This window comes from Drosophila sulfurigaster, chromosome 2R (genome assembly GCF_023558435.1).
Source record: "Drosophila sulfurigaster albostrigata strain 15112-1811.04 chromosome 2R, ASM2355843v2, whole genome shotgun sequence".
NCBI classification, from domain to species: Eukaryota; Metazoa; Arthropoda; class Insecta; order Diptera; family Drosophilidae; genus Drosophila; species Drosophila sulfurigaster.
In genome coordinates this window covers 20,511,852-20,525,075 of record NC_084882.1, presented here as the reverse complement: position 1 = coordinate 20,525,075, position 13,224 = coordinate 20,511,852, and the positions used below count along the sequence as shown (strand labels likewise).

At 42.9% G+C, this 13,224-nt stretch overlaps 1 protein-coding gene across 1 annotated transcript in view; it reads left to right on the top strand.

Annotated features, from left to right (window-relative positions):
• Nucleotides 1–11,804, top strand: part of LOC133836166 (uncharacterized) — a 33,123-nt gene extending 21,319 nt beyond the window's left edge. Inside the window, exons 2-10 of the mRNA XM_062266491.1 lie at nt 4,074–4,625; nt 6,641–6,757; nt 6,824–7,259; nt 7,321–7,569; nt 7,630–7,889; nt 7,974–8,118; nt 8,588–8,737; nt 8,800–8,977; nt 9,036–11,804. Of these exons, the coding sequence (XP_062122475.1) occupies nt 4,087–4,625; nt 6,641–6,757; nt 6,824–7,259; nt 7,321–7,569; nt 7,630–7,889; nt 7,974–8,118; nt 8,588–8,737; nt 8,800–8,977; nt 9,036–11,626 (4,665 nt within the window). The 5' untranslated portion in view covers nt 4,074–4,086 and the 3' untranslated portion in view covers nt 11,627–11,804. The remainder of the gene's footprint in view (nt 1–4,073; nt 4,626–6,640; nt 6,758–6,823; nt 7,260–7,320; nt 7,570–7,629; nt 7,890–7,973; nt 8,119–8,587; nt 8,738–8,799; nt 8,978–9,035) is intronic.
• Nucleotides 11,805–13,224: the final 1,420 nt, after the last annotated feature.

Here is a 13,224-nt window from a genome sequence, read left to right as displayed (position 1 = left end):
TTATTTCTTATTAAGCATTTTGTGATTGCTGGCATTGTAATTTCTTTTCAATTAACAATACGAATGAAACACAATGAAATGAAATTGGTAAAAGCAAAAGTAACGAGCAGAGCTGCTGAGTGTCGAGCAACAAGCATAATGCCACCATATCCATAGTAATACCCGCGAACTGTGGCATGCCAAATTGCTGCTGTTGCTGTTGCTGCTGCGACTGTATTTAATAAGTACAAATAATAATAAAATATCAACAACAACTCAGCGTCTGCCGTCAGTCGCACAAATTGTATTTAATTTCTTTTGCCAAAGAGACTTTTCTGCCATCAAGCCATCAAATGGATGATAAGTACGAATACTATATAGAGTAGGAGACCCACTCACCGGTTGTCTTTTGTCTTCATACTGCAACTGGAACTGAAACTGGAAATGAAAATGGAACTGCGCTGAAACTGGGACAATTTGCGCTTTTCATAACACATTGCCGGCCGGCGCTTGACTTTTTTACAGTTGACCAAGAATTTGCGCTGTGGTTCATATAGTTATTACTCTTTTTTTGCCACATTAACGTGAGGCACAGTGGGGAACTTATGCCACAACACGTAGCGTGCATAAATCAATAGTAAAACTATATTTAATTATAGTAAATAATACGCTTGTAGTTTTGTGATCTGTTTTCGTTGTTGTACAAATCCATTGTTAATTAAATTAATTTATTTTTGATTGTGCCACAGCAATCATAGAAGTGTCTATTTATTTGCATAAAGCATCGCTATTGTCCATTGTGTCGATTGTTGTCGCCTTAAATGCGAGAACGCCCCACTGTGCGGTGTCTATTCTATAGTATTCTATTCATTTAATTTCATTTCATTGCTCACACAATTTCCGCAACGCCATTTTACAATTGTCCATGTCAGTTGCGGACCAGTTTCCGAGTCGAAGCTTATGTGACGTTGCTTGATTCTTGGCCAGTTGTTGCTGTTGCTCTAGCTGTTGCTCTGGCTGTATGTTACTGATCTGTGGAGCAGAGCTCTCAGCACATCCACATACTTTGCAGCTGCCTTTACTGTTGACACAAATCATTCGCTACAAGTGCTCGCCTGTCCCTCACATTTTGCCACTTGCCACTTGTGCCTCCATCTTCATCTCTATCTCCATCTTCAGCTCTATCTATTTCTATTTCGCGCTGAGCTCCGTGACCAAATGTATAGTATGTGGCTCTCTCGTACTCGTATCGTATGGTATCATATCGGTTACACTGACAAGGCCCAGCATAAAAGCATTTAGACTAAAGCGCAAAAAAAAAAATGGTTGATACTCGAAACGAGAGATGCTGGTCTGGTTTGCAGTCGTAGTTCTCTGTGACAGGCGACACAAATTGAATTGGGTTGCGTTAGGTTCTCTGGCTGGCCAAGATGGGACAGATTAAGTTGGGGATGCCATTCAACTGTTACACATATCTCGGAACAAATCATTATTGAATTTCAGCCATCAATTTGCTTCCGTCGGTGGCGACAGTTTGGGCCTAATTGAAACTTCAAAGCGCTGAGGGCCAACAATGGTATTCAATGTGTGTTTAAGCATAACTAAATAGAACTAGTTACGAACTCGAAATAAAGCTTTAACAACATTTACTTCTATATGCTTATTCGCAAGCGTATTAATTGAATAGAGTTGCCAACTTCGGTTGTTTTTAATTGTTCTTAATGTCCGCACATGATATCATCTATTTGCTTGTTATTATCGATTTTCATTTGAGCAAATTGGAATGTCTTATCAACTCGAATTGAACAAGATAAATTTGAGAAATTCTCAAGCAAACATATCATGGAAAACTTTATCAACATTTTCGCACTTGCCTTGTTGCACTCCAAACAAAGACAAATTCAAAAGCACTGAACAAAAATGTAATTCAAAACATTTTTCAAGTGCTCCAGTTTTCAGTGTGTGTGAGTGTGTGTGAGTGCATGTGTGTAAAGTTGTTTATAAAACTTTTACACCACAAACGAAGAAAACGAAAAAATAAAATGAAAAAAAAGCAGATGATGGAACTTGACCATGTCGATGGCAGTCGCCGGTTGCTATTCGCCATTCCCCACTCGCCAGTTGCCAGTTGCCAGTTGCCGTTGCCGTTGTTTGCCAAGCCGTTACTTAGCGGCAGCTCCTCTTTCCTCCTTCCTCCTTCAACGTTGTGCGGCATTGTTGTCATCATGAGCATCATCAGCTACTGGTCCTTACCATCTCCTACTTTTGGCCTGGTCTAATGGACATCTCTCTGTTTGCGCTGCGCTTGGCTCTTTCTGTCGTATCTCGTTTATTGATGCCACATCTTCTTGCAACTGCTGCGACTCCAGCGACGAACTCAATGAAACCCACTAGACAGAGAGACACACATTCATTTTGCTGTTGTCTTCGCTTTGTTTGGACTTCACTATCGGGCGTTGCCATGACCAAATCTGTCGCCTCTAACCACATCTATGCTCATATCTCGCCTAGACCATGCCAGCCACCAAACTTGTTACAGAAAAACCAACAAGAATGCAGCCACAGTAGCAGCAGTTTATTTGCAACAGGATTCGAAAAACAAAACGAAAGAATTGCATAAATGGTTGTTAAGTTTAACAGCTTATCACAGCTATCGTCGAAATCCAATATTCTAGCATCCCTAGGGTGAAGCGAACATATGTACGTAGGTTGCATAGAGAGTTAAATTGCTGCTCTACCATTCAAAGATTTCAGATTTCAGCTCTTAAGCGGCTTTTTTATCATGGTAGCAAAAAGAAAATGCATAAAATTGTAATCTTCTCAGGTGAGAAGAGTTTAAGTGTGGGTCCATTTAGCCAAGCTGATTACGAAAGTAAGCCATAAAGCCTTTGAAAATTTAAAACGGCATTAAAAAGCTTCACAAAACTGCAGCATGCTATATTTATAAATTTTGAAACGAATTTTTCTCAAAGAACTGTATTTTAAATTAGCAAGTTTCAAGCTCAATTTGTACCTTGAATTTCTCCCACTGTAGTAGGAAAACTCTTAAAGCGAATTATACTTTGACATCTCTCTTCTCCACAAACTTCAGACTCCTCAATCAGAATTTAGGCCTTTTGACAACCTCAAAGAGATTTAAACAACTTAACAGCACCTCGCGTTTAGTCTGACAACTTGTTGTCCTTGATCTAGTGCACCAGTTCTTCAGTCCATCATTACAAATTCGCATTACTTTCGAACTAGTTTCCGCGACTTGGATAACAGTACAATAAACATCAGTTTGATTAATTTCATTGATTTTTGTCGTGTTGTTGATGTTGTTGTTATTGCTGAACTAGTTTCGTTAGCATGTCGCTAAGAAAGAGGCGGAGATGCGACTAAAAGAGAGGGAGATACTTGTGCAATGCCAAGCATATCCGAAATTGTGTCATAACATTACAAACAAGCTGCTCAACTTGGCCCCGAGAGACAGCTTGAGTGAACCTGAACCTATCCCACGAGCATGCGATCATCGTCTGGGATTTAAGAGGCCAAGAGAGAGGAGAGAGAGAGAGCAGAGACCTGTTTTGCTCACAACAGCCAGACAACTGCAGCATTGGCAACATTGGCAACACAGTGTAACAGTGCAACAGTGCAACATTGGCACAACAGCCACAATGCGGCAGCAACATCCCGATGCAGATGCCACATTGATGTTGACTTATGGGCCGGGCCTAGGCAATATCCAGACGAGCCTGTTTTTGCACAACTGGGTCAACGGCGTGGAATGTGATTTGTGGCAATCTCTTACACTCGAAGAAAAACCCAAGCGTAAAGTGCTTGAATTAAGTCATTTGATGTACAAAGTTGCGAAACAAAAAGTTGTTTATAAAACCGCCCTTCCTTTAAATTTAAGTACTTTATGTTAGGGCCACAATGTTGATTTTAGATTCGAGTTTCAGTTTTCTATTTGCTTTCGTTGAGTGTACTAAAGAGGCACTCTCGTATATATATTGTGTGAAAATGGCCTGGCAACGACTTGACTTGACTTAGCTTGACTTAACTGCCACAATTCCCCTTCTCACTCTGTCTCTGTCTCTTATGCTCTTTTGCAGCGAATGTGTTTCAATGATGTTACTGCCTTCGGGGCGTTCGAATAGTGATGTCTATCCGTTACAAAATGCCAGCACACAATCGCCCACAGTGGTGGGCGCGTCCAAGCCTCTGTTACTGACAAGAACATCATCGCCACAACTGACAACGTTGCCAATGTCAAATGGCGGCGCCAACACCAACGCCAATGCCATCACCAACTCCAGCGCCAACTCGAGCGCCGCCTACACAACGCTGCTAAAGTCCTCCAACATCGCGCCACAAGAAACGGCCGGAAGTCTGTCGGAGACCGGAACACAGGCGGCAACGACGACGTCAACGACAACAGCGACGGCAACGGCGGCATCGACGATACCAGCAACAACTGTGGACACCATCAATTCCGGACTTGGGGTTGCTGGCATCTATGGCCCAATTTTGGGGCAGAGTCATGCCGGCAGCATTGCCATCGGAAATTGGGGTGAAATTGATCGACACCTCGAGGCGGTGCAGGACAAGCTGAAAACTGGCTGGACCGTGCATGTGGGCAAGGAAGGCAGACTCTACTACTGCAAGTGAGTACAGAGCCTAAGATTTGCATAAAATATATATTTAATTAATACATCCAAGTGTTAGATCATCAATATCAATAGTTAATTAATACATCCAAATGTTAGGTCATCTATGGTTATCTAGCAATATCAGTGAAAGTTTAATTATTTCCTCTCTCGACGCGAGTTCTTGACTGTCCATCTGTCTTTTGCTTAATCGAGCTAATTAACTTAATCAATATTGTGTCTTTCACTCTCTTTACCATAACTCTTCATTTCAAATCAATTACTACACTTATGCAATGAAGCTCACGTTTTCATTATCAAGCCTCATATAAAGTGTGTTAACAAGCCAAGCTCGTGAATGTCTCATTAGATGTTCCTAATTTGTGCTCACTTTATAATCATATTAATATTATACACATTTTGCTGCAATGGAAAGTCACCTAAATGAGTTTTATTTTATCAAAATTATATCTTGCCAAAATTTTATTTCATTTTTGTTGTTTTTCAAAGCGCAAAGTTTGCTGCAAAAATATTATTTTATTCTTAATGAATTCAAATTAATACATGTTTAAATAAGCAAGCAAAAATGCTTTGGTCGAGAAAACTTCATTAAATATTACCTCGTGAAGCAATTATGTTGTGGGGTATATAACTTTTGAAATAAAGTGTTAATCAAATGTACTCTTCAATTAATTATTTATTTCATTTATTTAGCTAACTCGAAGAATAGTTTGTACTTCTGATTAGCATACCACGTTTAATTATTTACACAGCACCATTTAGCCAAACATCCTTCTAAGGACACTCATGTTGCTGCGTGGAATACTATATAGCCTTTTGTTTGAACAGAGTGTATCCTTTCAAAAGGGTCGAGGCTGTCTGACTGACTGACTGACTGACTGCCTTCATAAATGCCTGGGTGCTGCACATAAATTGATTATGCACGAAATTCTATTAAATAATTTTACACTTTGTTGCACATCAAACTGAAAGCGCGCGAAATGCCATAAGAGCTCTGGGCGTGGCCTGAAATAGGGGCCAAGCTCGCAACCAACGAGAAGAGGAGGAGGTCACAGAGGGAACAGAGGAAGCATTGGAATATGACGGGACTCGAGGGATAGTGAGTGCTTGGTGCTTGGTGCTTGTGTGCTTATGCTGTCTGCCTAGCTGAATGAATGAGCATTGGTTGGGCTTGGCTTTGGTTTTTTCCTAGGTACCAGTTACCGGGTAGTGAGAACTGAGTACAGGGTAACGAGTAACGAGCGGGGCGACCATGTGCCCATCGTTCCTCTCAGCGGGCAAAGTGCAAAACTAATTATCACAATTGTGTGCAGCCAGGAAATGAAGAAAGACAGCAACGGATGCCACCAAGGTGGGTTGCCCTCGGTTAGCCAGCGGTGCCTATAGTTACATTTGGCCATGGATGAGGATAGGGATGGGGATGGGAGATGGTTCGTCTGTCCTGGGCTGGCCCCGATTATGGCTGCACTTTATTGCATAGCCGAGCAAATAACCCAATTAGTGTTGATTAATCTCAATTGAAATGCATTTTGCTGGCCCGAAGATAAAATAGGCCACAGCATTTTACGGCATGGGGCATTTACGAGCAGCAACAAGTTCAGGGTCAAGTGCTCCAAGTGCTCGTAAAGATTACAAAAACAAACAAAAAATACAACAAAAAAATGAAATATTCAAGAATGTCAAGCGTTCACTTAAACAAGCTTTAAGTTTGTTAGTCACTCGCATAAAAATGACCAGACTTTTCAACTTAACTGTGAAATTTAATGGTTACAGTTTGTTATATCATACTGTATATATATAGTATTATATAAACTGTGGAAAATTTCAGCTAAAAAAACTAGCTCTATTAAAAACTTTTTAACGTAAATAATTTTTTTGTAATAAGTAAAAATTTGATCATTCGCTTTTTAAAAGATTTTTAGGAAAAATTAAAATATCTTTTTATATTTCTGTTAACATATTATATTTAATTGTTACACACTTTTCAAATCTATTATCTTTTTTAATTACAGCCACTTGACGCAATCATCTGGCTGGCTGCCTGCTTGCGAGGATTGGAGCAAACATGAAGAGCTCACCTACGGTTGGGAGCGTGCCATAGACTCCAAGGGTCGATCGTACTACATCAAGTGAGTAAAGCGCTACGCTATTCGTTCTTTGTCTTACTAAATTCTGTTTCATTATAATTGATCTAGTCACTTGAATAAGACGACCACGTATGAGACACCTGAGTGCATAAGATGGGATGAACATCCGCCAGAGCCACGTTTGGTGTTGTTGCTGCGCAGCTCCAGCTTAGGCTTTGGCTTTGTGGCGGGCAGTGAAAGGCCTGTCATAGTACGCTTTGTGACTGAGGGAGGTCCCAGCATTGGGAAGCTGCAGCCAGGCGACCAGATATTGGCAGTCAACGGTGAGGATGTGAAGGATGCGCCCAGGGATCATGTCATTCAGCTGGTGCGTGCCTGTGACACTCAGGTGTCCTTGCTCGTCTGTCAGCCCATGGCGCACTGTGTGATGCCAGGCCGTAAATCGACACTGCTCTCCGCTGGTAAAAGGGCAAAGCTGCGCTCGCGTCCAAGTCGCGTGCGCTTCGCAGAGAGCGTGTGCGTCAATGGAGCACCATTGTTTCCGGTAGGCAGTAACTTCAACTTAAATTTGTTGAACGAAACTTAATCTTTACTTTTTGTTGCAGCCTTCGGCCTTTTCGCTGGGCGACATTTGTGTGCCACCCATGGCAAATGTGCTCAAGGTCTTTCTGGAGAATGGCCAGACCAAGTCGTTCAAGTACGATGCCACCACCACAGTGCAGGATGTGGTTAGCTCGCTGCTGGACAAACTCTGCCTCTGCTGTGGCGAACTTTTCAGTCTGGTGTTGGAGCACGTCAAGAGTCTAAAGCGCAACAAACTCACGCTTCTCGATCCACAGGAGTCATTAGCTCGCGTAAGTTTTAATACACTCATTACCCAAATTTGTATTGAATTTATTACTCAATGTCTACAGATTGCTGCTAGGCCTGGTGCCCACAAGCTGCGCTGCCTGTTTCGCATCACTTTTGTGCCCATTTCGGCCGCCGAGTTGGCGCAACGGGATCTGCATGCACTCGACTATCTGTATTTGCAGTGCTGCAACGATGTCAACCAGGAACGTTTTGCACCCGAATTGCAACCAGAGCTGGCATTGCGTCTGGCCGCTCTCCACATGCATCAGCATGCGCTGGCCAATAACTTTGCGCCCGCTAAGCTCACCGTTAAGCTGGTCGAGTGAGTGCCACATTTGCTTAAACATTAATCTAATCTATTTCAAACCTAATTGCGTTTCTAACTGTTTCACACTTTCTGTTGCAGACGGGAGTTTGGCCTGGAACGCTTTGTGCCTGTCAGCTTATTTGAGGGCATGAAACGCAAGGAGCTGCGACGCCTCATTTCACACTTTCTTAAGCTCAACGCGGAGATGACGGGTTCCTCCAGCAAGGTTCTAACTCAGCTGCAGGTAAAGCAACGAAATTCTTAGTAGGCAAATTATCAGAAAGTTGTCAAGCCAGAATTTGTTTCTTGTCAACTAAAGTTTAACTGTTACAGCATCGTTAGAGTAAAATGTAGCCGTTATCTAACGTATTCGAACACGCAATACTTTACTAGTTTGGCCAAATTAACGCATTAATTGATTCTAATATTTCTGATTTGACAAATCTGTCTGTCAAATCTTAATTCCCACTTCCCAGCCATCCTTAAGTTGATTATTTTTTGTAGCAGAGTTGTTTCTAATTTGAATGTATTATTAAATCCTCAACTCTATTAAGACTTCGGCAAATGAGACTGTTTTGTTTCATATTAGAATTGAATTGAATTGAATTCTTTGCTTCTGGCTGTTTAATATTCAAAGTATTACTACAAAAAACATGTAATGTCCATAGTTTACAATTGTTGTATTAAACAAATCAAACTGTTCATCTTTGCAGGCGAAACTCCATTACCTAGATATAATCGCTAGTTTACCAAGCTATGGCGCCAAATGTTTCAGCACAAACCAAAGAGAAGGCATGGAACGAGTTCTGCTGATCAGTCCGCGGTTCGGTCTAAGTCAAATATCCAGTGCTCGCAATTCAGTGGTGAGTTATTCAATATCTTAACAAATTGAAGCAAATGCTAAGCTTACTATCTTCAAATACAGCCACAGCCCATTTCGGCCATTGAGGACTTCACACATGTGGTGGTCCATCGCGAGGATGATGTCACCTGCAGCGTGTCCATCTATATGCTGGGCGATCGTGCAGTCAAGTTCATCATGGAGGATCGCGATGCTTGCGAGTTTAGTCTGGTGCTCGGCGGCTACTATCGACTGTTAACAGGCAAGTTTGTGTTATCGATATGTTTCTGTTCAGGAATTAATATTTCTTTTGATTGCAGGGAACATACTGAATGTGCTGCGGGAGCGTGAACCGCACGAAGATGACAATGCACCCGCATTCCTGTCTCAGCACACAGTGTTGCCCGCCGGCTGGAGCTATCTGCTGCCATTCCATACGCGTGCGCACAGCGTCAACTTCCTGATCACGCCGCCATATCATCCGATGCCGCACAAGGCGGTGCTCTCGCAACCGCAGCCCGCTCAGCCGCAATCGCTGCCCTACGCCACCGACTTGGATCTGCACAGTGTAATGGCCACCGAGCTGCTCGAGGAGGCGGCCAAGGACTCTGGGTTGAGCGACAGCAGCGGCAGCAACTATTGCAGCGAGGGACGCAGTCAACTGGCCGTCGAAGCAAAGAACGAGCAAGTGCTGCGACGTGTGCAGGAGCTACAGCAGCTTGTCCAATGCTCAGAGCAGTATCTCAGCGAACAGGAGCAGGAATTGCAGCAAATCCAGCTGCATCAGCAGCACCAGCAACAGCAGCTGGGCCAAAGCGTGGCCATGCTAGAGTTCGACAGCGACTGCGACAGCCTGAACAGCAGCAAAGTCTCTTCCACGGAGGAGGCCAACATCAGTCATCTCGTCAGCGGTGGCACGCATGCTTTGAAGCACAGTGATTCACTGCAGCTGCTGGCTGACACCATTAGCCATGAGTTGACGGGCATCACGCAGGGACTGAATGCCATACCGGAGCCGGTGTCTGCCTCGGCACCGCCCACACCCGCCACGCCCAAGCGCAAGCCGAGCTTGTGCAGCACTTCAAGTCCTCGACCACAGCGCAAGCTCAACGGCTTCAGTCAGCTGCTAAGCGATCTACAGGCACTTGGCACAGATTTCTCGCAGAGCGAAAGCGATTCCGAATCGGTTGCCTCCCCGGCACAATCGCCCACCACACGACGACCACAGCAGCTCATGCAGTCAGGTGCCAAGCAGCAGCTGGCGCAGCGCAGTAGCTTTGGACTGCATAGTCCGGATGGCACACACTTTGGTGCCGAGACCAAGGACTATAATCTGCGCGAGTATCTGCAGCAGCTGAAGGAGATTAGCAATGTGCCAGCAGCGGACACGGATGTGGCTGCTCGCCAGCTCTCCGAGATATATGGTTTTGAGGTGCGCGAGGATACATTCATTGAGACGGACACGGATTTGATTGATTTGCGTGCCATACCGCCGCCCCAAACGCCCGATGAGCTGGACTCACTGTCGCTGATGAATGCGGCGCCGCCCAAGGGCTTCGAGGGCAAGGCCGAGGAGCTGGATAGCTTTCTACAACAGATGCTGGTGGCACCGCCCACACAGAAGGCCACGCCCGCTAAGGAATTGACGCCAGAGGAGATAATGTCGTTTATTATACCGCCACCACCGAATCTGGAGGCAGTGCAGCCGGAAACCGAATGCCTCTACAGCAATTCGGTGCAGGCGAAGCGTGAGTTTTTCCAAACTGTGGCCAATGGCAACAGCAACCATACCAACAACAACAACAACAACAATATTAGCAAGGATCTATCATCACACGTCATTGAGTATCCCACCGTGGAGCGCAAGAGCAAATTCAGCTGCTGTCCCACATCCAACAAGAAGGAAGAGACTTTACCAATCGATGAGCAGGCAGCCATGCAACTTCCAATGCAACCGCCACCGCGTACACCCACCACGGAGCAGATGACGCCGCCACCGGCGCGTCCGCCCAAAAGCGCCGAGCTGCTGCAGCGATATTCGCCCAAGAAGCAGCTGCGCATCGTTGCACCCGTGAGTGTGCCATTCCGTGAGCTGTGTCCGCCACAATTGCCGCCGCGTAGCAGCCCAACAGCCAGCTCGGAGCCGTGCACTCCGCAGCCCACGGTGGGCATAATGGGAGCCGGATCAGTGTCAGCGGTGAGTGTGCCCAAGAAACCCCCGTTGCCGCCCATTGCCAGTCGTCCACGTCCCGTCAATGGCATGCCCAACGCCAGCACACCCGCCAGCACCATCACAACAACAATACCGCCCATACCGGCCACCGCCCGCCTACCCAATGCGCATTCCAATGGCCAGCCGGCGCTGCCCAAGAAGCCACAACAGCTGCACGGCGAGAAGCTGTTCATCAAGAACGGCCATCTTATCGATGGCGAAGCGCTGCTGGCCAAAACAGATGTGGCCATGGCCGGTCTGCTCATTAAACTGGATCAGGTGGCCGCTCAGTGCTCGGCCGCACAGTCAGCTGGCGGTGGAGCCAGCATCGATGAGGAAAAATTCCAACGAGCACGCAACGAGCTAACAGAACAAACGCTTGCCCTTGTCACGGCTAGCAAATTCCTGGTGGCCTCCATGTCGGACATGACACTGATAACGCTGCCCGATCACCTGACCTCCTGCCTGACGGCCATTAGACGCATCACCGAGCTGGCCCAGGACATGACCCGACACACATCGGCACCGCTGCAGACGCGCAACATTGTGCTAAAGGTGCACGATGTGGCGAGCAGTTTCCGCGAACTGGTTGGCGTACAGATTGGCCCGATTGGTGCCGGCCAATTGGCTCTGCAGGCCGAATGCCTAGCGAATGTGTTGGCAACGCTGTTGCGCAGCTTGCGTGTGTTTTCGCCCTAGACCAGATCCCCAATAAATCAAATCCACGACATATCGCTCGCCCGTATAACTATTCAACCATCGAAATAAGTAAAGAGAGAAAAAACATAATGAAAAATATACTAAAATACCTTATATACAAAGTACACTTATACAAAAAAAAACAACATCTGCAACTATTTTACAGGTAAAAGGCAACGTCAGAGAGTCGTTGGTCTGAACTTTTAGACTACGATAGCTATACGATACGTAAACAACTCTAAACTCTAGCGGAAACTTGAACATAACCAAATCTATAAGTCGCGTTCAGATACTTCTAATATACAACACATACAACCAAAGCAACATTTGCAAAATTCTTAAGTATTTTTTGGATTTCTATATCTTTTCTTTTTAAAGTTGCAGAAAAAGCTTAATAAAACATATATAGTCTATATCTTAACGCGACATTAAATCATATATACAAAATAATAATGAATAAAGATTATCAACTATTTAATATTCTCAACTAACTGCATGCAACTAACTCGAATTTCTGTGTAATCTCCTTAAGTAAAACAATAACTCAACTTTTTGACTATTCTATCTTATTGTTAGTACCAATAAACCATATTAAGTAACTTCATGACTTGATTGTAGACCAATTTATATACATATTTAACAAACAAACAAAACAAAAAATACTATACAATATTAAATATTCTTGTGTACATATATAATTACATAAAACATAATACATACATTTCATATATATACGTATACACATAACAAACTAAAAAAAAACAAACAAAAAAAATTAAAAAGAAAATTGACCAAACAATAATCAAAATTTTAACTTGTGATATAAAAAACAAAAAATTAATTAATAAAAATCCATTGATTTGAATTTGTTTTCCTTAAACCTTATTATTTACAATACTTGACAAGTCTTGTTAATATTAATACACATACACATGCATACGTACAATATAATAAAATAATATTTTTGTTATTGTTTTATCATTAATTTTTGTTGTAGACTCTCTTGAATTGAAGTACAAGAACGCACACTAAGTTGTAGCTTTAACTAATATATAATCGTCTCTTGTTTATATTAATGCAATATTAATTATTAATCAATTAGATGAAGGAAATATATCAAAATATATATATCATTTAGTAGTGCTAATCCAGACTAATAGTGGTTTTGTTTTTAATCTGTTTTCAATTCTGTTAAAACATATAATAAACATAACCGTTTACATAAGAAATACGTATACATATTACTATACAAATATAACTAAAAGTAATAATAATACATATTAAGTAAACATATTGAAAATAAAATGTACAATGTAAAACATTTAACTGTTTATGTATGTCATACAAAAGAAAAATATATAAAATAAATTCAATAAATATACCAAAGGCATAAGTCAATTTCCATTAAACTTTATCAATGAACATGAACGTAAGTAGTGTGATCAAACATGCAGTGAATGAACTTGGACTGAAAACTATTATTTTATGATGTTCCAATAGTTAGGCTATCAAATATTCTTTTCAAAAAAACTAACAGAGTACCAAAGCCCATTTTTACAAATGGAAAACCTAAATTCTGTAGCATTATCACATTAAAA